Source organism: Schistocerca piceifrons, chromosome 3, assembly GCF_021461385.2.
Source record: "Schistocerca piceifrons isolate TAMUIC-IGC-003096 chromosome 3, iqSchPice1.1, whole genome shotgun sequence".
Classification (NCBI taxonomy): Eukaryota; Metazoa; Arthropoda; class Insecta; order Orthoptera; family Acrididae; genus Schistocerca; species Schistocerca piceifrons.
This window is the reverse complement of record NC_060140.1, coordinates 330,574,756-330,601,656: the sequence shown is the minus strand read 5'-3', so window position 1 is coordinate 330,601,656 and position 26,901 is coordinate 330,574,756. Positions and strand designations below refer to the sequence as shown.

General features: G+C 42.4%; 1 protein-coding gene across 1 annotated transcript in view; it reads left to right on the top strand.

Annotated features, from left to right (window-relative positions):
• The window catches only part of LOC124788631, a 234,130-nt gene that overhangs the window by 196,313 nt on the left and 10,916 nt on the right, over positions 1-26,901 (top strand). The window contains exons 4-5 of the mRNA XM_047255902.1: positions 6,597-6,881; positions 17,687-18,201. Coding sequence (XP_047111858.1) covers positions 6,597-6,881; positions 17,687-18,201 — 800 coding nt within the window. The remainder of the gene's footprint in view (positions 1-6,596; positions 6,882-17,686; positions 18,202-26,901) is intronic.

The window sequence follows — 26,901 nt, the reverse complement described above, 5'->3', positions numbered from 1 at the left end:
TAAGGCGTACGTTGCGTTTTCTAAAGTTGGGTCTGTGAATCTGTTACAGGAATATGGATATCTACTCTCCAGTAATCAATTGGTAATTTTAGAGAATATCAGGAATTTATTCCATATTTGCAGTTCTTGGCACAACACTTAGCAGAGTTGCTGATACACTCACAATAATCCTGCTACACACTTCGTAATTCAACGAAATAAATGCAGTTAAAATAGAATAAAAATGTATACTCTCTGAAGAGCGAACATACTTCTGCTCAGGCCACGAACTTCCTCTACCAGTGACTTCTGACTTAACTACCGCACTCAGAGATCGACGCCGCTGAACTCGTTCTGAATCCGCAGCAGAGTTTCCGTCTCTTAGTTTCAGCCAATCAGAGGCCAGGATAAAGGCAACGCTACCACAATAGGCCATGCTACGATTAATCAGTGAGAAAGGTCCTCGCGTGAACTGCCATGACTTAGCATATCAAAACGGAATAAGCTATGCAGAACAGGATTTAAGCCACATTGTACAATATAAGTTCTACATTTTGCAGTAATCCAATTAGCCATAAACCAGCAAAGCCCTAATTCATTAAAGACTCGAACTCGCACGTATAAAACAGCTTCAAATGTCTCATTACCATTGAGTTAATGGGCTAAACATTTGACGTAAGCGAGAAAAAGTTGAGAAAAGGTTTGAAATAATTTTTAAAGTTAGTTGAAAGTCTCTGAGTGGTTTCATTATCAATCAGTTTAAGTTAGAACTAGTTTTCCACGCCTCTCAATGTTTATTACGTCGTATCTCCTGTTTTTAAGTGACGTACAATAATATATTTTTCCAGGTATATTCAGTGGTATCTGCGGGTACTGCATGCAAAATGTGTCGGTAAAGAGGAAATATATTAAAACATCATGTCAGATGCTGAAATTTTACTGCATGAAAAGAGAAAATGTAGTAAATGATAAAATTTTTCCCTTTCATCATTTTGTGGGGGTGGTCAGCAAGAGGAAGTTTTGTAAAGGTTTGAAATTATACATAAATTTTGTTATGAATCACTAACTGATCTCATATCTCATTCTCAAATAGTGGGTGAATATAGCACGCGTAATTGCGCACCATCAGTTAACCTGCCTTAAGACGTGTACACAGTTTGTAACTGTTAATATTTATCTTACTGTATTAAACTCTTAACTTAAGATTATACCTCTTAATGATTAGAATATGACAGGAATTTAATTTTTTAAATTCGGCCAAAAATTACATGAAATTTTGAATTATTTCCACACAGGAAGTTTGAATAAAAACCTACAATTTCACCTACAATTTCTTAGTGTTTTATTAAATTACACAGTGAATTTCGGATACTGTGGGTCCATCTCAGAGTGAAAATCGTCTAGTACATAATTTATAATTGTTCTTGAGTGAGGTGAAATGTGTTTTCCTGTTGTGAGATAGGTTTTGTACATCGTGAATCGAGTGCGAGAAATAATGAGAAACAATGAGAAAAAAAATTGCCGAACGAACAAGGAAGACCTTTTTTAACTTTCTGAGGTCGGTATACTTTGGTTTATTCACTCTGTAGCTACACACTTGTGTTCACATTTTAAAAGTAGCCTGACGTGATCACTTCGAAAAATCAGTTACTGCACAGCATATGCTAGAAACCGTCACGTTACCAGCAGGGTGGGAAACAATTTGGTAGAACTACACATTGAAGTTAATGGTAAGACCCTGAATCTGTTGAAACTATTGGAAATATACAGTATTTCCACAAAATAGTAAACCCTGAATCTATGTTAGATGAACAGACGGATTTCGCTAGCCATAGTTATTTTAGTAATTTTAAAGACTTATTTTAAATTTACTTCCTTCGATATGTTAGCTTCTTAAAAGTCAGATCTCTGACACAATGTGATCAACTTCGTTTCTGATCACAAACAGTTAAACAACATCCGTGAAATATTTTTAAAGTGTGTACACAAATGTGAGCCTTGAGTGACGTGATGTGCGACGGCAAAATGAATAAGCCAACGTATGCTGACCTCAAAAGGCTAAACATGTTTTCCCTTGTTTTTCGGCAAGTGCTTCGCTGGTTTTCTTTCCGCACTCCATTCACGAAATACCGTATCTAACACATAACTTTCTCATAACAGGAAAACCCATTTCAGCACACTCAAGAGCAACAGTATATTATGTGTTAGACGATTTACAGCCGAAGATGGACCAACAGGATCCGAAATGCCTCGTGTAGTATAATGAAACATGAAAAAAAATTTGTGACTGAAGGTTTTTTTTTTTTTTTTTAACTTCCTGTGTACTGCATACAGTCACTTTCTCAGCTGCAAACCACGGTTACAAATAAAATTAAATTTTTGTTGCTTCTGGAAGCCGAAAGATAAGCAAACTGCTATTGGGACCGGGTCGCCGTACTCTGGGTTAGTCTTACTAATATAGATGTTACAGAGGGCTGAACATGTGAAAAGAAACGCCATTACGATATCTTCAACATGATTCACCTTGTACGAAGTGCTGTAGAATGAACAGCAGGATACGGACCACGTAGTACGGCGTCGCCGTTGCGCATGCGCGAAATAAGCATACTCGCTCTTCATTGAGGCAGGACGTCCACGTGTAATGATGCCCCTTTGGAGTTCACGTCATCGAACATTCCGCGCCGAGGCGTATTTCAAAAATAACGAATCTGCCCTCACATTTCAGCGACTGTTCAGTCTCACCCTTTCGAGTTGAAACGACATGATGAAGTTGAGAATTTACAAATTTTTAACATAATGTAGCGCTTCAGCAACCGTGAATTGTTCAGTTGAAAGGTAATTTTTTTTATCTTGCAACTGAATGCTGAATTTCTTATTGTCTGACGTCCAGAATTATCGGACGACTGCACGGTGGTTACAACGATTCCACACTAGTGCATCTTGTGCAAAACAGAAAAGTGCAGGGCGACGAAGGGCACATTGGCGAACAGAGCGAGTGGAAGAGGCTCCTCGAGTATCCATCCCAAGTCCTCACTTTGCTGCTGCCAGACATGCTTTGGTGCTAAAAATGTCAAATCGTTCTCTGCGGAGCGTCATCCCTGATGAGCTGCACAGTAATTGCAGCTCGAAGTTAAACCAGCAAGATAAAGGTGCTCCACGAACCTTCACCTTGTGCTTCCTGGAACCTTTAGCATCCACTCTGTAAATGTCGGATGAGGCCCATTTTCGTCTAGACTGTGGTGTAAATAAACAGAATTAAATGTAATGGGAGCCACTTAGTCAAGGTAAGCCTCATCGGCTGCGTGAGAATCCTCTGCACCTGTGCGTATGACTGTGTGATGAATTTTTTGAGGATTTTCCTGGCCGTTCAGTGACGGTTACTAGCGATCGCTATAGCCAAATAACAAATGATTTCCTCCTTCCAAGGTTGATCAACGACATACGACACCAACAGGACTGGTCAACAACTCATATGGCCCACCAATTCGCGAAAGTATTTCGGCCTCATTTTGCTGGTCGATTGCGTTCACGTTTGGAGACATTCATTTGCCAGGACGGTCACCCGATTTTGCCTACCCTGTCTTCTTCTTCTGGGGATACTTGGAAATACAAGTGTACGCTGTACGTCCTCATACTGTCGTTGAACCCAATGAAGAGGATACGTACAGCTGTGGAAGAGACCACGTTGAACACGCTCAGTCGCTTGATAGAAGGTTTCATTCACCGCATGGAGGAATGCACGGAACATGTAGGCGACTACCTCTATGGTGTTATACTGAAAACTAAGTAAAGGGCGTATATGATATGTAATGATTTATATTTTCGTTATTTTCATTCTGTTTAAATGAATATGTCAATTTGTTTCGGAATTCTGTCCATTTACACAGACTGATTCAGCTGTCACTACCACTGTCATTTCATGCAACCCGCAATGTTACAGCTGACTTTCGAAACCACGCTCGAGATTTTCATATTCTGTCGCTCACTAAGCGCAAACTACTCGCATTAGTTTAACAGAAAAAAATGAACAGGACCTTTTTCTAGGAAATTTAATGTAATTAAATTTTTTACTCTGATATTTTTCAAAAGTGATCTTCAAACACACCGCCACTCCCACACTCAGGTCGCACAGGTCAGGACTTCTGGTATGTTGTTCATGACAGTTCTTCCTCCCACTGTACAAAGAATTGTGACAGCAACAATTATTTCCCACGTTAGAACTTTTTTGGTCTCTATAGAGTAACCTTATTAAGGCACTGACTTAATCGAGCGCTTACAAATTGTAAAACTGACTTCTACGTATATTTTATGTTGTGTCTAGACAAGACAGCCTAGACATAATGAGAGGAAGCCGAAAGGCACGCGCTATAAGCTAACGCAGGATGGCGTGAGGTCTGAAACAGGATACGTAATGAATGCTACAAAGAAAAGTACGTAGCTTCTGGAATACTTAACTTTAATCCATCCTTGGTACATCGCTATTGACGATACAAGTGAGACTCTATAGTTTCAGACAATATACTGCTAATGGCAGCTTGCTAGGTCGTAGCCATTGACTTAGCTGAAGGCTATTCTAACTATCTGCTCTGCAAATGAGCGAGGCTTCGTCAGTGTGCATCGCTAGCTACGTCGTCCGTACAACTGGGGCGAGAGCTAGTCCGTCTCTCTAGACCTGCCGTGTGGTGGCGCTCGGTCTGCTATCACTGAAAGTGGCGACACGCGGGTCCGACATGTACTAATGGACCGCGGCCGATTTAAAGCTACCACCTAGCAAGTGTGGTGTCTGGCGGTGACACCACATTTTACCTGATAATTTGTTAAAGTTTGGGCGCGTAAATTAAACAAGAAAATCGTTGGATTCCTCAGGCCTTCTGACTACGGTACTGTTGTGCTTGTAAGGATTAAGTTCCGATCGAATTGTCTGTGTAATTATTTTTAGCGTAACGTTTACAAAATGTCGTTGTTCTTTCATTACCCTCACGAGCACGTTTAAATCAATAATGCTATCGAAATAGCCGACTATGCTGGTGGTGTAATAGCCTAATAAACAGAATCCATAAATGTCAGCCGGCCGGGTTGGCCGAGCGGCTCTAGGCGCTGCAGTCGCGTCCGCTACGGTCGCAGGTTCGAATCCTGCCTCGGGCGTGGACGTGTGTGATGTCCTTAGGTTAGTTAGGTTTAAGTAGTTCTAAGTTCTAGGGGACTGATGACCTCAGAAGTTAAGTCCCATAGTGCTCAGAGCCATTTGAACCATAAATGTCAAATAACTTTAATAGTTCGTGTAGCCGGAAATTTTTGTATAGTGGCAGGAGGAAGTATCACAAACAACATATTAGAAATCCTGACTGGTGAGGGATCAGTATGGGATGGAGGTGCTTTTGAAGCTCACATTTGAAGGTTTATTTTCTTTAATAACTGGAAAACAGTGGCCTCCAGCAAAAACGTATCCCAGTACAAATTTTAACTGTATTAAATTTCCTGCTCATTTTTTAAATGCAGGATTAATAGTCAGCACACAGCGAGGAAGAGAATATCAGAACTCCGCGGGTGGATTATGAAGGCCAGAATGACATTACGAGTGACATTAAACGACAGTTTCCAGAGCACCTGAATCATCCAGCATAATTTAAAATTTTATTTTTGTCAGGCTCCATAGCCTCAACTAGTTTTGAAAATGAAAACATGGTACAGGTAGGCTGTATTCTGTTTATTATCTATGCAGTTGGCCAATTTCAGTCTTTGACGGGAAGTTTATGACACATGCTTCAAAATGACCAAGGTTGAAACTGGCCAATCGCATAGATAATAGAACTAATAGAGCCTACCTTCACGTGAACTGACATACGGCCAGGAGAGCGGTGTGCTGACCACATGACCCTCCATATCCACATCCAGTGATACCTGTGCGCTGAGGATGACACGGCAGCCAGCCGGTACCGTTGGGAATTTGTGGCTTGTTCGAGCGGAGTTTATTTTTATAGAGCCTATCTGGACCATGTTTTCATCTCAAAACCCTGGCCGGCCACTGTGGCCGAGAGTTTCGAGGCGCTTCAGTCCGGAACCTCGCGGCTGCTACGGTCGCAGGTTCGAATCCTGCCTCGGGCATGGATGTGCGTGATATCATTAGGCTAGTTAGTAGCTCTAAGTCTAGGGGGCGGATGACCTCAGATTTTAAGTCCCATAGTGCTATGAGCCATTTAAACCATTTTCAAAACCTTGTATATCCTACTATTCATTCCGCCAGGCTCTGTAAACGCCTGTGTCACAGCAGCTAAAGCGTCAAGATATAATGTCTGTGGCCGGCCGGGTAGCCGAGCGGTTCTAGGCGCCACAGTCAGGAACCGCGCGACCTCTACGGTCGCAGGTTCGAATCCTGCGTCGGGTATGGTTGTGTGTGATGTCCTTAGGTTAGTTAGGTTTAAGTAGTTCTAAGTTCTAGGGGACTGATGACCTCTGATGTTAAGTCCCATAGTGCTCAGAGCCATTTTATAATGTCCGTGACGTGATAGATTACAGAATCACAGGCAAAGGCGAAAAATGTTGCCATTTCACAAAGTTTGTACGATTGTGGCACCTACTCGAAGAGGAGTAACTAATGTACGATGTTGATGTCGCAGCAGATGACGTCGGCGTCGGCGTCCGTGTCGGCGGCGCTGAGCTGCGTGATGCTGGCGGCTGTGGCGGGGGCGCTGCTGCCGCCCGACAACACGGGCCTGGTGGGCGTGCCGCCGGAGCGCGACCACGCCCCCTCGCTCAACTTCTGGGTGGGCGCGCCCAAGCCGCCCGTCCGGCCGCGCCGCAAGGACCTGCACGACGAGACGCTGCTGCGCAGGCTCGGCAGCGACTTCGACCCCCGCTGGATGCGGCGCGCGCACACCCCCTTCCAGAGCGCGCCCCCTATCGTGAGTACCCGCGTTCGCCACCAGAGCACTGCCGCTACGGAAACACTCACTCGGTGCGACTGCGGTCACAGTGTCACGAACGATGAGCCCAATACTATACGGAGAGTCCACTCCGTGAACCAAAGCTGTAACGCTGGCGTCACAGTCGCCTTGTTAGTTCGAGACATACCCCCAAATCGTTCTGCTGAACAGGAGAAATGAAATTACTCATACCTGAGTTTCTCCCGGCGCATACAACGTTCAGATAACTTATGGTAATTCAGCCGGGTGACGTCATTGACAACCGGTAATATTTCGACAGAAGCACACCCTGTCATTCTTCAGGCAAAATTGCAGCAAGTAAGCGCTGAGCAAAGGAATTTAAAACCTCGGTTTTCAGGGAAACTCCGGAAATGCAACAACCGCATATACTGTAAATACTAGCGTCACTGAAAACCAAAAATGACCAACGTTGCCGGCCGGTGTGACCGTGCGGTTCTAGGCGCTACAGTCTGGAACCGCGCGACCGCTACGGTTTTAGGTCCGAATCCTGCCTCGGGCATGGATGTGTGTGATGTCCTTAGGTTAGTTAGATTTAAGTAGTTCTAAGTCCTAGGGGACTGATGACCTCAGACATTAAGTCCCATAGTGCTCAGAGCGATTTGAACCATTTGGACACCGGCCTTACTTGAACCAAGATCACTTTTACGGAATCTAAAAGAACCATGAAGTTAAATGATGTTTGAAAAACACCCTTCACATCTTTGTTAAAATTCATGGTGAAACAGTCATCTGTCATTTATTTTGCACATTTCACTACTAGTTTCAATCAATGAGCATTATCAAGCTTAGCTGGTGTAAACGGCAGGAAAGTTACACCACAATATGAATAAAAGTAATTTGCTCTTTTAAGCCCACCATAGAAAGCATTACTAGCTGTCGATGTTGACTTGCTACTTGATGAAAATTATCGTACTCAGTTCTTATAGTGAGAAATTGTTTACGTACTATTGTGGCCTTAAAAGAGCAAATTACTTTTGCTCAAATTGTGGTATAACTTTCCTGCTGTTTATGCCAGCCAAGCTTGATAATGGTCATTGACCGTAACTATTAGCAAATTGTGCAAAATAAATGACAATTGAAGGTTTCACCATAAATTTTAAAAACTACGAGTATTTGGCGGCTGAATATCCCCACCTGTAAACATACAAACACTTCATATTATACTCTCGAAAAAATGACCAATACTGTTCTAAATGCTCCCTAAGTAAGGCAAAAAGGGCTTAGACTTTAGTGCTATCTCAGTATTATTGTCACTCACATAGTTCAGTCAAAACTCTCAGAGTCCGTTATGACATGGGGTCCTGTGTACTAATGTACGATGAACCAATTCACGTTGAGCCGGATGGTGAGAACTGTCAACTTTCAGATACAAGTCAATGTGAGTAGGCTTCCTATAAATGTCCCAACGTATCATCCAGTTCCCTCCTCGCCAACACCTCAAGGAAGGGAAGACAGCCATCCTTTCCCACCTTCACCGTGACACAAATATTCAGGAGGACCTAATACAGGTGTTGTAAAAAGTCATTCAGGTTCTCACTGCCATGAGACCAAACAACAAATGACTTAGGATCTTCCATAAACAAATCGGTAATAATATGTGACAATCATATTTCTTGCATTTGTGTTATGTCATATATGGGCTAGTCTGTCAGGACTGTCGAGGCCCGCTGTACTGAGCATAAGCGCCACACAAGCTTACAACAGCCAAGCAAATACGCCACCGCAGAACATTGTCTTGGCAACGGGCATCTAACAGGATATAATAACACAGAGATTCAGGCATGCACTTCCAGCTATTGGAATAGTGTTGTTAAGGAAGATGTTAAAATTGAATTAGCAAATAACCTTACAAATAGAGATGTTGGTTTTTGTTTAAATTCTGCTTTGCATCCTGCTCTCTCCCTTGTCAAGAAACACAGGCACAGAGTTTATGCTACGTCACCCGTCGATTATTAATTTCACTATCGATACTTTTGACGCTGATCATCTTTGGTTAGTGGCAGTTCTAGTGTTTACAGTGTGTGTGTTACCTTTCCGGAGTTTCTCTGAAAAGCGGTGTCTTAAATTCCTTTGCGCAGCCCTTACATGCTACAGTTTTGCCATGAAACTGACGGGGTGTGCTAATGTCGAAATATCGCTGGCTGTCGATGACGTCACACCGCTGCATCCCCTTAAGTTATTTGAAAATTAAGTGTTTGTTTACTAACACTTTACTAACTCCAAGATGAAGACCAATAGCCTAAAAAATTTTGATTAAAGATCACAGTGGATCACGACAAACCACAATCGTTGAAGATATTGATAAACAAAAGAAGAGAACTCAATCATGAGACGCAGATAGCTTTTATCGACTATGTCAACCCCTTCGACAGAGTAAACAAGACAAAATTCTGGTCAACATCGAGTTCAGCTTCACTTCATACTGTCCATAATAATCTTATACAATGAAACTAAATTTGCAATAAAAACGTGTAGCAAAATAAGTAAAAAGCACGTGATAGTAAACCAAGGAGTTAAGCAAGATTGAAGTACTTTCTCGATTTTATTAAATTATTTACAAATGATAAGATTAAAAGTGGAATGAGAAGACAAATATTAACAATGGAATAAAACTAGATAAGAATCAATGTACAAAAACATTAATGTATTCTTCAGAAGAAGGAGTACAAAGTAATATTTTTAAATTAAGCGAAATTGGACAAAATCATGATTTCAAAATATCTACAGAAATGACAAAAAGAAATGGCATTCCGAGGAAAACAACACGTCCGATAAAAAATAGTACTAGAAAACAAACTTATTTTAACTACCAGGGCTACGACACTTCTTTTGATCATGATGAAGATAAAAGAAGAAGACAGCAACCTTTCAGGGTTATTGTGTAACATTAAAAAAGATATTAATCAAAAAAGACAACTACAAAAATGCTTTTAAATTCCTATAGAACACTAGCTGTTCCGTAGCTAATTTACAGATCTGAGTATTGGATAACAAACAAGTAGAGGCGTCAGTAATGAAAGTAAGACTTTTTTTAGCCTCAAGGCAGACCAAGAAATATATTAAAAATCAGCTTAAAATATTTGCAGTAATATAAAAAATCAACACATTTAAGCAGTCAAGGAAGAACATGGAAAGAGAATCAAACAGTGCAGATATCCTGAAAAAATCTTCCTAACATCTACCCAGAGGAGTAAGGGTTGTAGGTCGGCCCAAGAAAGGCTGTAACTAAGAAGCTGAAGTCGCGACAGCTTCTTCGATCCTAATACATAAATGTGGAGCTCCTGGTGCTGCTGCTAATAATGATTCTTCATGACGCTGTCTAAGCTTGGTTGGTAGTTCACTGATACATCAGACATCAGTCGCAAACCCGGACGCTGCTAACAACTGCGAATGCCTCTCGCTAACATGGCGTCTCCTCAAAAGAGTGTCACAGTATTATAGGCAAACACACGTATGAGTAATCGCTCCAGTTGTGCTCTCTGACCGGAGGACTCGTACTCATGTTTGTTATATACTGTGGAAACAACACTGCGAGCGGCAAGTAAGCTACTCAGCTGCAAACAGTATTTGATGATTCACGAAAACTGGACATATTTGTCACAAGAGATTTATTCGCGATCCTTATTTACACGAAACATGCTTATTTTCTTGTCTGTTAATCGCAGTTTTTAATTTAAAAGTTACCGGCTTTGGGCAGTGTCGTACATCTTCAGATCACATGTCACAGCTACAGAGTAACGTGTCGTAATGCGACCATCAGTTCGCTGTCATATGGTCGTTCTGGCACGAAAGGTTACTCCGTAACTACGAAGTCCATGGTAGAGACATTTTGTGACGTTTAACGTGTCTTTTAGAGTACAAAATGGCGAGTAAGTAACAGAAGATTTGTCCAGCCGCAGAAATACTCCGTATACCTACACAAAAAAGTGAAATTCTGTTCGCTACACTTCGAGCCAAACCAGTTCTGGAAGCGTAAAACTAGTATTCCATGGAAAAAAAGCTGCCACGCAGCCTTGATAATATATCAACAGCAATAAAGTCGTTTCCCAACACATTAGGAACCTGTTCCGCAATTGGTGCTGTAATAGAACTACAAATATCAGAACCATAAGCTTGTTTCTTATGTACGAAATACAGTATCTTCTCTTGATATCCGTGTAGTTAACTGCAGTTACAACCAACTCCTTCATGAATGGCGCTAGTTTTACTGACTGTTAGATGGTAACAAGCCTTATAGCAGTGAGTGTTGCGGTTGTATATTAATACTGTGCTGCAACTCTTCGTAAAGTGCGTTGTACGACATACGTTTTTTAGGTCCATGTATACGATGTAGTGACGATTTTGTCGTCAAGCCAGACACTTGACGCCAGTTATATAGCGCGCAATTCGCTAAGGCTCCATCTTCGGAAAATAACTACCGTCACTACATTCTTTAAGCACACAAACTATTGCATTTGAGTGCGCCATTTACAATTAATAACAAATAAAAAGGATTAAATACGACAGCCCGACACAACTCCCCCCCCCCCCCATCTTCCCCTATACCATTTCAGTATAGTGTGTGCACCCGACGTCCTTAATTGTTTGTTGGATATATTAGAATCTCTGCCTTACCCTACAGTTTTCGCCCTCTACACCTTCCTCCATATAAATTATTCGCAGAAGACTTAACATACGTCCTGTCGTCCTGTAGCTTCTTCTTGTCAGTGTCTTCCAAATATTTCTTTTCTCAATGTTTCTGCGGAAACATTCCTCATTTCTTACCACTTCACTTAATTTTTAGCATGTCCCTGTAACACCGCACCACAGACACTTAGATTCTCTTCTTTTCCGGTTTTGCCATAGTCCATAATTCATCCCAAAACAGTGCAATGTTCCAGACATATATTCCCAGTAATGTCCTCCTAAAATTAAGACATGTTGGTATAGATTTTTAGCCTGAACTTTGTTCCTAGCTTGTCTTTTTGTATTTTGTATGTCACTGATGCTTCGTCCATCACGCATTATTTGTTCCCAAGTTGGCCCGAATCCTTGTCCTTTACCTAATATGTGGACAATTTCATATTAAGTTCCATCATCAGTCTCGTATGTTCTACTGCTCTTTACATTCGTCTTTCTTCGGTCCACCCATTTTCTGTAATCATTAGACTGTTGATTTCATTGAAAATGTTCTGCAACTCTTCTTCATTGTCACTGATTATAGCAATGTTATTAGCGAATCTTATCATTGATATCTTTTGATTTTGATTTCTAATACGCTTTTCAATTTATTTTGTTTTCTTTGCTGCTTCTTCGATGTGAATGTTGAACAGTAGTGCTAAGGCTGCATCCCTGCCACACTCCTTCTTGTGTCCAAGCATTTCTTTCCTTGTCTTGCTGTCGTTCTTGGCTTTCGTACATACTGTAAGGACACAGTTTTCTTTATCACAGTCATTTTATATGAGTAAAATGTATCTGCTGGAAGGACGGTCGCTACATTATTGTGGTCTTCACGATAGATGGATTACAGCAGGAGGTGAAGTTATTGAGATGGATTTGTAGAAAGCTGTTAGGGGGTTATGATGATTAGTAAATAGAGACAACAGGTTAGTTTTCAGTGGAAGTTTTATGAAAGATATTTTAAGTATCTTACAGGGGGTCACGGATTTACTTCAAGCTTTGTACACTTTTAGTAGTTCATTAGGACAACACAACGTGCAAGCAATAAGGCGTACTAATTTGGCGATTTCGAGAAAATCGCAAGAGAAGCTTTGCCACCAGCGATGTACCGGTGCGTTGCAAAGCTGAGCATGAGATGGCAGCGGTGACATCGTTAGGGTTCAAACTCCGTAATCGATGGACAGCAGGATCGAGTCCGGCTCATCTCTCTCTTTTTTTAGATATATTTTTATCAACGCTAGTCATATTATTTCATACATGTTGTTGTGGTCCTCAGTCCTGAGACTGATTTGTTGCAGCTCTCCATGCTACTCTATCCTGTGCAAGCTTCTTCATCTCCCAGTAACTACTGCAGCCTACATCCTTCTGAATATGCTTAGTGTATTCGTCTCTTGGTCTCCCTCTACGATTTTTACCCTCCACGCTGCCCTCCAATACTAAATTGGTGATCCCTTGATGTCTCAGAACATGTCCTACCAACCGATCCCTTCTTCTAGTCAAGTTGTGCCACAAATTTCTCTTCTCCCCAATCCTATTCAATACCTCCTCATTAGTTATGTGATCTACCCATCTAATCTTCATCATTCCTCTGTAGCACCACATTTCAAAAGCTTCTATTCTCTTCTTGTCCACGGTATTTATCGTCCATGTTTCACTTCCATACATGGCTACACTCCATACAAATACTTTCAGAAACGACTTCCTGACACTTAAATCTATACTCGATGTTAACAAATTTCTCTTCTTCAGAAACGCTTTCCTTGCCATTGCCAGTCTACATTTTATACCCTCTCTACTTCGACCTCATCCGTTATTTTGCTCCCCAAATAGCAAAACTCCTTTACTACTTTAAGTGTCTCATTTCCAAATCTAATTCCCTCAGCATCACCCGACTTAATTCGACTACATTCCATTATCCTCGTTTTGCTTTTGTTGATGTTCATCTTATATCCTCCTTTCAAGACACTATCCATTCCGTTCAACTGCTCTTCCAAGTCCTTTGCTGTCTCTGACAGAATTACAATGTCATCGGCGAACCTCGAAGTTTTTATTTCTTCTCCATGGATTTTAATACCTACTCCGAATTTTTCTTTTTTTTTCCTTCACTGCTTGCTCAATATACAGATTGAATAACATCGGGGAGAGACTACAACCCTGTCTCACTCCCTTCCCGACCACTGCTTCCCTTTCATGACCCATGTCATTCGATTCTTATAACTGCCATCTGGTTTCTGCACAAATTGTAAATAGCCTTTCGCTGCCTGTATTTTATCCCTGCCACCTTCAGAATTTGAAAGAGAGTATTCCAATCAACATTGTCAAAAGCTTTCTCTAAGTCTACAAATGCTAGAAACGTAGGTTTGCCTTTCCTTAATCTATTTTCTAAGATAAGTTGCAGGATCAGTATTGCCTCACGTGTTCCAATATTTCTACGGAATCCAAACTAATCTTCCCCGAGGTCAGCCTCTACTCCTTTTTCCATTCGTCTGTATAGAATTCGCGTTAGTATTTTGCAGATTTCATGCATATTAGACTAGATTTGGAAGTTAACTTGACGGCAAGACAAGTGAATTTGCATGAACTTTTACCTAATTTCCATCCTTATTTGATTGTTCGCTAATTTTTGCTGTCGCAACAACTATATTTATAACTATCGAACGACCAAACGCATGAAGTTTTCCTGAAATAAATGCCTGTTGTGATTCCTGAAATCCTTTATACCAGCAGTCGGGTTGGGTATCGAGAACTGTTTTGGAGCTAGACGCTCAGAACTGTAGTTATAGATTTCAAGGACAAGAGACAGCCTTGAAAAGCTCAAGTAGAACATTACAAATAAAAGTGCAAATAACTTCAATAATGCAATGAGTTACAATTTGCCAGAATACACGGATGATATACGATAATTGTTGGTTGTGCTTGCGACTTTACAAGTTGCACGATGTTATTTATCACACAGGCACGGAAAACATACTATCCAGCACATCGAACGAATGAAATTTTCCCGCATCCAAAAGGAATCTTCAGAGTTTCAAAGCAGAAAAAAAAGCTCGTTGACATTTTGAAAAAAAAAAGCCTTTTCTCTTTCTTCCGACAATTTGTATGCAAACCGCAAGTAATCCAGCATCTTCGTAAATATCGGTGCCGAAACTTGGCTATTTTCGATTTAATATATTTTAATAGTATCTTCATGAGAGGCAAATTCTCATTCGTTGTCAGTCAAATATGATCGATTCTGAAGGCGCTTGATAAAGTTTTTGACTCGCCTAAAAAAAAAATAAAAGTCGCATAATACTTGTTGTAATAATGAAAATTAGTTAACAGTGAAATAACTCTGGAAACTCGATGAAAGATACAGTGATGTGTTTTCACCATGTTACCCTTCAAATATAATATGCACGAAATAATATGATTATGGTTGAAAAATATATCAAATAAAAAAAGAAGACGACCCCCATTGGATGCACCGATTACGGAGCATGAACGCTAACCACACGATCGCCATCATCCCGTGCTCAGGGTCGCAACTCACCGGTACATCAGTGACGCCTAATACTTTTCTTGCAAATGTCTCGAAATCGCCTAAGTAGTACGCCTTACTGCTTACACATTACGTTCTCCTAATGGACTATTAAAAGGATACAAAGTTTGAAGTAAATCGGTGATTCGAACATCGTGGCCTCCCCTTCGTAATATGGATGATGGGATGGTTATGGATGGTGAGATCGAAACCACCTTTGTCTTTTATTTTTTTAGTGTTCAGTCTTCTGACTGGTTTGATGCAGCCCGCCGCGAATTCTTCTCCTGTGCCAACCTCTTCATCTCACAGCAGCACTTGCAACCTGCGTCCTCAATTATTTGCTGGATTTATTCCAGTCTCTGTCTTCCTCTACAATTGTTACCCTCTACACCTCCCTCTAGTACCATGGAAGTCATTCCCTCATGTCTTAAAAGATGCCCTGTAATCCTGTCCTTTCTCCTCGACAGTGTTTATCCTCATATTCCTTTCCTCTCCGATTCTGCGCATAACCTCCTTACTTTATCAGTCCACCTAATATGCAGCTATCGTGTGTAGCACCACATCTCAATGCTTCGATACTCGTCTGTTCCGGTTTTCCCACAGTCCTTGTTCCACTACTATACAATGCTGTGCTGCAGACTTATATTCTCACAAATTTCCTCCTCAAGTCAAGGCCTATGTTTAATACTATTTACGGGAGGACGACGGTTCAATCCCGTCTCCAGCCATCCTGATTTAGGTTTTCCGTGATTTCCCTAAATCGTTTCAGGCAAATGCCGGGATGGTTCCTTTGAAAGGGCACGGCCGATTTCCTTCCCAATCCTTCCCTAACCCGAGCTTGCGCTCCGTCTCTAATGACCTCGTTGTCGACGGGACGTTAAACACTAACCACCATTTAATACTATTAGTCTCCTCTTGCACAGGAATGCACTTTCGCCATTGCTGGTCTGCTATTGACGTCCTCCTTGCTACGTCCGTCATTGGTTATTTTGCTGCCTAATAGTAGAATTCCTTAACTTGATCTCCATCGTGACTATCAATTCTGATGTTAAGTTTCTCGCTGTTCTCATTTCTGCTACTTTTCATTATTTTCGTCTTTATTCGACTATTTCTCAATCCATTTTCTGTACTCATTAGACTGTTCATTCCATTCAGCAGATCATGTAGATCCAGAATGAGATTTTCATTGTGGAGCGGAGTGTGCGCTGATATGAAACTTCCTGGCAGATTAAAACTGTGTCCCGGACCGAAACTCGAACTCGGGGTCTTTTCCTTTCGCGGGCAAGTGCTCTACCAACTGAGCTACCTAAGCATGACTCACGACACGTGCACAAACCTTTAATTCCGCCAGTACCTCGTCTCCTACCTTCAACTAAGCCATGTCTCCGCAATACCCTTTCTTCCAGGAGTGCTAGTTCTGCAAGGTATGCAGGAGGCCTTCTGTGAAATTTGGAAGCTAGTAGTCGAGGTACTGGCGGAATTAAAGCTGTGAGGACGGCTCGTGAGTCGTGCTTCGGTAGATCAGGTGGTAGAGCACTTGCCCGTGAATGGCAAAGGTCCCGATCTCGAGTCTCGGTCCGACACACAGTTCTAATCTGCCAGGAAGTTTCAGGTCATGTAAATCTTCTTTACTTTCACTCAGGAAAGCAATGTCATCAGCGAATCGTATCATTGATATCCTTTCACCTGAACCTCCTTTTATTTCCATCATTACTTCTTCGATGTACAGATAAAAGTAGGGGCGAAAGACTACGTCCCTATCTTACAGCCGGCCGCGGTGGTCTCGCGGTTCTAGGCGCGCAGTCCGGAACCGCGCGACTGCTACGGTCGCAGGTTCGAATCCTGCCTCGGGCATGGATGTGTGTGATGTCCTTAGGTTAGTTAGGTTTAAGTAGTTCTAAGTTCTAGGGGACTGATGACCACAGCTGTTAAGTCCCATAGTGCTCAGAGCCATTTGAACCATTTGAACCTATCTTACATCCTTTTTAATCGGAGCACTTGGTTAGTAGTTTCGACTCTTATTATTCCCTCTTGGTTCTTGTATATGTTGTATATTATTCGTCTCTCCCTATAGCTTACCTCTATATTTGTTAGAATTGCGAACATCTTGTACCACTTTACACCGTGGAACTCTTTTTCCAGGTTGACAAATTCTATGAACGTGTCTTGATTTTTCGTTGGTCTTGCTTCCATCATCATCAGGAACGTCAAAATTGCCTCTTTGGTGCCTTTACCTTTCCTAGAAAACAATAGTTGGCGCAGTGGTTAGACACTGGACTCGCATTCTGGAGGACGACGGTTCAATCCCGCGTCAAGCCATCCTGATTTAGGTTTTCCGTGATTTCCCTAAATCACTCCAGGCAAATGCCGGGATGGTTCCTTTGAAAGGGCACGGCCGACTTCCTTCCCCATCCTACCCTAAACCGATGAGACCGATGACCTCGCTGTCTGGTCTCCTTCCCCAAAAACAACCCAACCAACCCAACAACAATAAAGAAAATTGTGATTTAGTACAGATAGTTTTGTCATGTGACGGTTGCCAGATCCGGTGAAGTGAGTCAGCTTGTGGTGTGTTGTTGGACTGCAGCGCGAGGAAGAGCGGCCGTCGGTGTCGCAGCTGCGCCGCCTGGCCGACCAGCTGCCGCTGCCCGAGTCTCTGCCGGCGGAGCTGCGTCCGGCGCTGCGCGCGTGGCTGGTGGCGCGCGCCTCCTGCCCCATCTCTTTCGCCTGGAGCGACCTGGGCATCGAGTTCTGGCCGCGCTGGGTGCGCCGCGGCCTCTGCGGCGACTCGCAGGCGGGCGGTGCCGGGGGCGGCGCGGGAGGCGGCGCCGACTCCTCCGAGAGCCGCGCGCCGCGCATCCTCGACGGGCTGCTCGTCGACGAGGACGACGACGGCGACACCGTCGGCGAGGACGCGCTGGCGCCGGGCCGGCACTCCGGGGACTCCGGCGGCGAGGGCGCGGCGGGGGCGGCGGCGGCGGCGCTGGGGGCGGCGCTGCAGGGCAACGCGAGCGACGCGCGCCGCGCCTGCTCCTGGCCGCCCGGCATGACCTGCAAGCCGGGCGTCGCGCGCAACCTGCACATCCTGCGCTGGCACTGCAGGTGCGCGCCGCCGCTCTGCGTTACACGGAGAGTGCACAGAAGTGTGGAAACACCGATAACACAATACGGTGTAGGAAAACTCGCAGACGTTCAAAACAGCTTCCACTCATCTCTCCTGTACGGTTTTCGAGGAAATCTTATCCCATTGTTCCTGAAAAATACTGACAAGTTTGTAGGAGATCCACGACTAAGCAATTTAAAGCTAGCGCACTCGAGCAGATGTAATTTCGATGGATTGCTCACGCGCTGCCTGCGATATGTAAGCTATAATAGAATCGCTGATCAGAGAGCAATGTCGGCTGCAGTAGGAGCAGTGTCGGCAGTAGTAGTGGTAGCTTGTAGTCGGGCGGTTAGGCCGGTCGTGCCTGATCGATGTAGTATAAGGTAAAAAACAGCCCCGCCAATATCTAATTTGTTACAACTAAATTTGTACTATTGTTGTATCAAGTCCCATGTAAATGTTTTAAAAAAAAACTTTTAATAATAATCTTTCTTATAAATTAACTTTTTGACAATCATTCATCCTAATTTAAAGAATTTACTAATTTCTTCAATCCATTGTGATCCCGATTATCGCAAAGAAACATCAGTATATATATATATATATATATATATATATATATATATATATATATATATATATATATATATGACAAATCTAGCGACTAGCACTGCACTGGGCTGTGCCAGAAAAAGTTTCTTGTAGGAGCAGAAATATAACTGACTACTTTCTCAGAAATCCCCCCCGGTTGTCGACAAGTGTAACCTCCCAACATTAAAAATATGTATAAAATTATATATGAAATTATAACAGTCACATTTAGTGTAACCTTCCAACAGTTTGTTATTCCGTAACCTCACAATAATAACGTGAGTAACCTCCCAATGAAAATTGTGGCTCACTTATGAACTTTCAATAATTAACTGACTGTGAATTTAAACTGGTAAATTTTGGACGCCAGCAGTGCTGCGTCATGGCCCTGAAAAATCATTCTGGACAAGTTTAAAATTCTTACCTCAATGAAGCCGCCGGATAACGTGTATATATCTCATCCTATAGTAAATTTTTCTGCCACAGCCCAGTGCAGTGCTGGTCGCTAGATTTGTCATGTATATATATATATATATATATAAAAGAAACTGATGTTTCTTTACGATAATCGGGATCACAATGGATTGAAGAAATTAGTAAATTCTTTAAATCAGGATGAATGATTGTCAAAAAGTTAATTTATAAGAAAGATTATTATTAAAAGTTTTTTTTAAAACATTTACATGGGACGTGATACAACAATAGTACAAATTTAGTTGTAACAAATTAGATATTCGCGGGGCTGTTTTTTACCTTATACTACATCGATCAGGCACGACCGGCCTAACCGCCCGACTACAAGCTACCACTACTACTGCCGACACTGCTCCTACTGCAGCCGACACTGCTCTCTGATCAGCGATTCTATTGTAGCTTACATATCGCAGGCAGCGCCTGAGCAATCCATCGAAATTACATCTGCTCGAGTTCGCTAGCAATAAATCCCTTAGTCATGGACCTCTTACAAGTTCAGGTGTTGATAATGTAGGGTTATCGCTATCACGCACCCTTCTCAGCAAAGTGACCACAATGGCTCACTGATACAAACTGGTGATTGTCACGGACAGCGGCACCACAACTTATCCTCGTGCTCGGCACACCGGACCATGACGTGGCGAGCTGTGTGAGCAAGGGCCTTGTCGTCTTCGAACACAGCGTTATCACTTGGGAACAAACATCGTACCACGTGATGAACGTGATCAGCTAAAGTAATCGCTGTATACTCCTGACCTACTCAGCCTAGTGACGATCTGCAGTGAATGGTAAGTGAAGAAAACTTCACAAGCCAACATCGCTAAGAAAGAATTTCATTGGATGACCGAAATGCTTTTTTAGCAATCTTGGCGTGCGATCTTTTCTTCAGTCACCAAAATGATAACAAATTTTTTGGCGGTAATGCGCTCTTCCGGAACAACCATGGCGCCGATGGAGCACCACGATATGGTTGCCCAAATCAACCCCCGTCATGTTTCACGGTCGGGACATAAACTCGACCAGAAGTTGGAAACAGAGTGCAACATGACTCATCCAAAGAAATGACTCTCTTCGCTTGCTCCAAAGTCCAGGTTTTATAGCTGCGGCACCACCTTATCTTGTTACGAGTATTTGTGTCACTGGTGACTGATTATGAAATTCCAGCTCACCCTCCAATTTCCTGCATATGGAGCTGTTTTCGTATAGTTTTGGTCCTCACATTCAGTTATTCAGTGACTTTCGCAGCTGTCGTTCTATTATTTTTCGACACAATCCTTTTCAATGACCGTCCGCCACGATCACTCAACAAGCACATCCCTATGCGTTACCACTTAGCGGATGGTGTTTTTTCACTTTCCCTGCTTATGGTATAAATCTTCGATAAGGGGCCTCTTTTAAACATCGAACACTTCCACTATCTCGTTTACGGAAGCACCAACCATAAAAGTAACTCCAAGTTGCGACATAATGCGCTCACAACTACACAAACGCTGTTATGATCAAGACTGATCGTATTGAGGACATTGCACAGGTGCCGTTTATGGTCAGATACAGTAGTGCAACCTGCTGGTTTGGCTGGCAGCTGCCTTTATGTTCAGATATGCATATCTCGGAGTGTTTCCATATTTCTGTCCAACCCCTGTATATAGTAAAGTAATATTGTAACATATATACAGTTAAATACAGTTTTCACAAGATTTTCTAGATTCCAACACTTTTAAATTTGAACAGAATGCTTGTTCCTACATACATGGCCATTGTTTACCTTGGAACAACTTTTCACATTTGTAAAGTCCATCCTTCACCGGAGTAATTTTTGTAATTTCACAAAAAGACTGCAGCGCACATACAGTAAACGAAAATTTTCTTATAGGGCTAGAGGCTGAAATAAGGAAAGTGTATCAAGGTACAACACTCTCTCTCACATATGGAATTTCAGTTCCACAAATTTGAAAACATGCAGAATATGTTATGCGTAGCTTCTTATCACATACTGCGGTTTTTATTGCTTGAGGAATTTTGCGGTATGACTGTTTTTGATTCACAATTTGTCATTTGAGAACTTCATTTGAAAAAATTTACCACTCGCAATGTTAGAATTGTGATTAACATCTTTTTCTTTATGGGAAAGACTGGGTGTCTGTATGTGTGCGTGTTTATGTCTATGTATCCAATATGTCTCCACAACTTTTTCTGGTTTCACCATTATCTTCACTATGAAACTGTGCTTTTTAACATCCACTGTGTCACTGTTTAGAAGATACGAAAATATGATGGCGAACAGTTTGGTACTTTAAGAACTCACACACATTTGAACACATTTTGTGTGTTTGTGTGTCTGTACGTGTGTGGTTATGGGTTTGGTCCTTCGAGGGCCGAGAACAGAGTTGCACAGCAGAGAGCTGTGTCTTCATTTATTATTTCTTCTCCTTCTACTACGGATTTCCTTATTTGGTATTTTTTCTCACAAGGGAACCTCCCCATCGCACCCCCCTCAGATTTAGTTATAAGTTGGCACAGTGTATATGCCTGGAAAAACTGAACACAGATCAATCGAGAAAACAGGAGGAAGTTGTGTGGAACTATGAAAAAATAAGCAAAATATAAAAACTGAGTAGTCCATGCGAAAGATAAGCAACATCGTGGATAGTGAGAGATCAGGAGCGCCTTGGTCCCGTGGTTAGCGTGAGCAGCTGCGGAACGAGAGGTCTTTGGTTCAAGTCTTTCCTCGAGTGAAAAGTTTAATTTTTTATTTTCAGACAATTATTATCTGTCCGTCCGTCCGTCCACTGTATTTGCTGGATTCATATTGCTCACGGAATACATCTTACGTATTTAATGCACTCTCGTCCAAAGCAGCGAACAGTCAACTGCCAGCCAAGGAGCCTCGTTAGCAGGAATACTCTCTCTTCCGTGCGCTGTAGTCGACAGCCGTCGTGTGTTTCGATGCTTGTTTAGGTGTAGCGTCCCCATACAACGGCGCAGTTACCTCGAATCGGACGGACGGACGGACGGATAGTAATTGTCTGAAAATAAAAAAAATAAACTTTTCATTCGAGGGAAGACTTGAACGAAGGACCTCGCGTTCCGCAGCTGCTCACGCTAACCACGGGACCACGGCGCTCCTGAGCTCACACTATCCATGATGTTGCCTATCTCTCGCATGGACTACTCAGTTTGTATATTTCGCTTACTTTTTTCATAGTTCCACACAACTTCTTCCTGTTTTCTCGATTGATCTGTGTTCAGTTTTTCAAGGCCTATCCACTGTGCCAACTTATAACTAAATCTGAGGAGCGTGCGATGGGGAGGTTCCCTTGTCAGTGAAATGAAATGAAATGTCGTGTGGCTAGGGCCTCCCGTCGGGTAGACCATTCGCCTGGTGCAGGTCTTTCGATTTGACACCACTTCGGCGACCTGCGCGTCGATGGGGATGAAATGATGATGATTAGGACAACACAACACCCAGTCCCTGAGTGGAGAAAATCTCCGACCCAGCCGGAAATCGAACCCGGGCCCTTAGGATTGACATTCCGTCACGCTGACCACTCAGCTACCGGGGGCGGACATTTTTCTCAGTAATTAGATTTTGTGGGGTTCTGTAGTTCATATGAATAAGGTGTCTTGAGAACGTAAACTGACACTTGTCACCTTTAAGTGCTCTTCTGTGTTCTGTGAGCCTAATACTGAAATTTCATCTTGTATATACACTGAGGTGACAAAAGTCGTGAGATACCGATGTGCACATATACAGATGGCGGTAGTATCGTGCACACAAGGTATGAAAGGCAGTGCATTGGCGGTTATGTCATTTGTACATAAGTGATTCATGGGAAAAAGTTTCCGCCGTAATTATGGCCGCACGACGGAAATTAAGACTCTGAACTCGGAGTAGCTAGACACATGGGACATTCCACTATGGAAGTCGTTAGGGAATTCTATATTGCAAGATTCGCAGTGTCAAGAGTGGGCCGAGAATACTAGATATCACGCATTACCTCTCACCTTGGACAACGCAATGACCGACGCCCTTCTCTTAACAACCGACGTCGGTGCCTTTCGCGTAGAGTTGTCACTGCTAACAGACAAGCAACGCTGCGTGAACCACAGAAATCAGTGTGGGGCGTACTACGAACTTATCCTTTAGGACAGTACGGCGTAATCTTGCGTTAAGGGGCTACGGCAGCAGACGACCCGAGCGAGTGCATTTGCTAACAGTGCGACATCGCTCTTCAGTTCCGCTCCAGTGGGCCCAGGTTGTCAACAACGCATGCAAGCTGGTGGTGCCTTCACAATGGTGCGGGCTGTGTTTAGATGGAATTGACCCTCTGTCCGCTGTAAAAACTGAACCGATCATTGACTTTAAATAGTTGTATCGGCTACTTGGAGACCATTTGCAGCCATTCATGTCCTTGATGTTTCTAAACAACGATGTCATGCCACTGGGCCACAGTTGTTCGCGACTGGTATGAAGGACAGTCTGGTCAATTCAAGCAAATGATTTAGCCACCCAGACAGTCCGACATGAACCCCACCGAACATTTATGGGACATAATCGAGAGGCTATTTCGTGCACAGCACTTTCGTAAATATGGATAGCTATAGAGGAAGCTTGGCTCAATATTTCTGCGGGGGACTTCCAAAGACTTGTGTCCATGCCACGTCTGACTGCTGCACTAAGTCGGACAAAAGAGGTTTCGACACGACATTACGGTATTACAAGCCTTTTGACATCACAGCGTAATTTGAACTGCAGTCTCAATATGGTTCAAATGGCTCTGAGAACTATGGGACTTAACATCAGAGGTCATCAGACCCTTAGAACTTAGAACTACTTAAACCTAACTAACCTAAGGACATCACACACATCCATGCCCGAGGCAGGATTCGAACCTGCGACCGTAGCGGCCGCGCGGTTCCAGACTGTAGCGCCTAGAACCGCTCGGCCACAACGGCCGGCCGCAGTCTCTATAAGTCGATAAATATCAGATTTGTTGTATTTGTCCGTGTTGGCGTTGATTGTCTTTAGTTTTCTCTATATTGAATTATCTGTTCTGTAGGTTTTCTTCAGTCCTTGTTTTCTGAGTCTGTCACCTGTCCTGTGAGTTGCTTTGTTGTTCTAAGTGAGAGTGTGAGCAAATGTGGCTAAAGTTCCAGCTTCAGATTGAGTAGAGAAGGAAATCATCTGTGCCCTCTTTCAAAGAATCATCCTATCTTTTATCTCAAGTACTTAAGGAAATCACAGAAACCCTAAATCTGGACGGTTGGTCGGGGATTTGAACAGCTGTCCTCCGGAATACGAGTCCAATGTCTTACACTGCATCACTTCGATAGCTTGTATAAATTGGTGAAGAGTTCTCCATCTTCAAGTACGACACTTGAGGCAAAATTCTCGAGCGTTCGAAAACATTTACCACCATCAAATGGTTCAAATGGCTCTGAGCACTATGGGACGTAACATCTGAGGGTCATCACTCCCCTAGAACCTAGAACTACTGAAACCTAACGAGCCTAAAGACATCACACACATCCATGACCGAGGCAGAATTCGAACCTGTAACCGTAGAGGTCGCGCGGTTCCAGATTGAAGTGCCTAGAACAGCTCTGACACTACGGCCGGCTACCACCATCATTCACAGGAGTTAACGCTACTAACTGCCAGGGATAGGCAAGTAGTCCGCCTTATAAACGCCATGCCAGAACGTACAGAGTGGTTTCAGAGATGGGCAAGTTAATGCAAGCACAGCGTTCATTGGACCACTGTTCTCTCATGACTAGTAAACCCCAGTTCTTTAAAGAATCGAGATCCTACGTATAAACAGCTTCAAACATCCGATTGTAATTGATTTAATGTGTTAAATATTTGACGTTGAGCACATGAGTGAGAAAATGTTTAGAAAATCTTTGAAATTATGTTTTAAGTTTGTTGGAAGTCGCTAAGTGATCTCATTCTAAAATAATGGATGATCACAGCCTGGGTGTCTGCACGCAGTGAGTTAAGCCGCCTCAAGTTGTATACACAGTTTCCACTTGTAATGCTTCTCTTATTGTTCTGCACCTGTAACGTCAGGTTATCCCTCTTGTTGAGCAGATTATGACAGTATTTTTAAATTTTAAAATTCGGTCAACAGTTGTATGAAATACCGAAAACCAAACTGTTGAAGCCTTTGTAGGCCGTTCGGAAGCAATCTGCAACTGGGATATGGTGACAGGTCTCCGTGTTAGATGTTCAGTGACTTACATTATTTTATTTGTTTTGTTTGTCCAACACATCACGGGGGATGTGGATTACTCGCAAGTGAATGATAAGCAAAATCTACGTATCACCATCGCTGTAAATATTTCTTTGATACGTTACAAAAACAAATCAGGGGACCTAAATGCTGGTTATTATTTAAAAAATTTCTGGCTGGTTTCTCCTTTCGGTCGTACCACACATGCTAGCGATTTTATTGCACCGTTCGGAAACAATATCACAATTCGCTGCGAACTTGTTAGTAAAATACGACACCAGCGACCATTACCTGGCGTTAATTCTGTCTACGAAACAGTGTTGTATTACTTAATCCACTCAGTCTGGAAAATATCCAACAGACCTTTTTTTTGTGAAGTTGACACTGGTATTTAAATGAAAGCGATTTTGTCGTTATAACTTAAAATATGTTTGGAGATTCTTTACCAGAGAGTAATTAGAGTAATTTCGTACGAATAAGTATTTTGCATTTCATTAACAAGGAGTTCATGAATATAAATCCATGTTCTTTCATACTAAAGCTATTACTTTCAACATTTTTGTTTCTGTTTAAATTAAACCAGTTTTTGGGGCAACTTTAATTCTGTTCTTTAACATTTTATCTTGTATATGCTCGTTATGAAAATTCTTTTTATTTCTCTTACAACCTTGGCGGACTCAGTTATTCTTTAGACGCTACCACTAACGTGTTTACGAGTCAGCTCCCACTGCAATTCCACTATAGCTACAGCTATAGCTGTAAATGACATCCTTTATTACAGGGAACCATTAAATTTCAAGTCAAGTTCTGGTAAAACAGGGATATAATACTGTCCTCACTGAGAACTAAGTCCACAACACAGTTTTCTCTGTCAGTGTAAAGAGATGAGTGAACACTCAAGAACACACAAAACATAAATGTGCTTATTTACAATATATAAAGAGTTAGTTATACATAGCTTTAGCTTTGTACCCGTGTATCTGTCTGCAGCTTCACCCCCCCCCCCCCCCCCCTCTCTCTCCTTTCTCTCTCTTTCTGTTCCATTAGTACTGGATTATAATACAGGGCGTTTCAAAAAGAAAGAGCAGATTTCAAACATTTATTTCTCAAAAACTACAAATGATAGAAACACAATTCAAACGTTTCTTGTCAGAGAAAGGTTCAAAGTTTTTCAATGGTCCGCGCAGAAGTTCCATGCAAATCCGCAGTGGCGCTGGCGTTTGTTTGTAGGAAAATGGCGACGACACCACAGGAACGATCATTTTGTGTGCTGCAATTTGCAAAGTTAGAGTCCATTGTTGGTGTGCAACGTGCATTCCACCGTCAATTGCAAGCATTGCGTCCTGACGACCACAACAAAAGGTTCGAATTTTCAACTGCAATTCTACAGGACATGGAAGA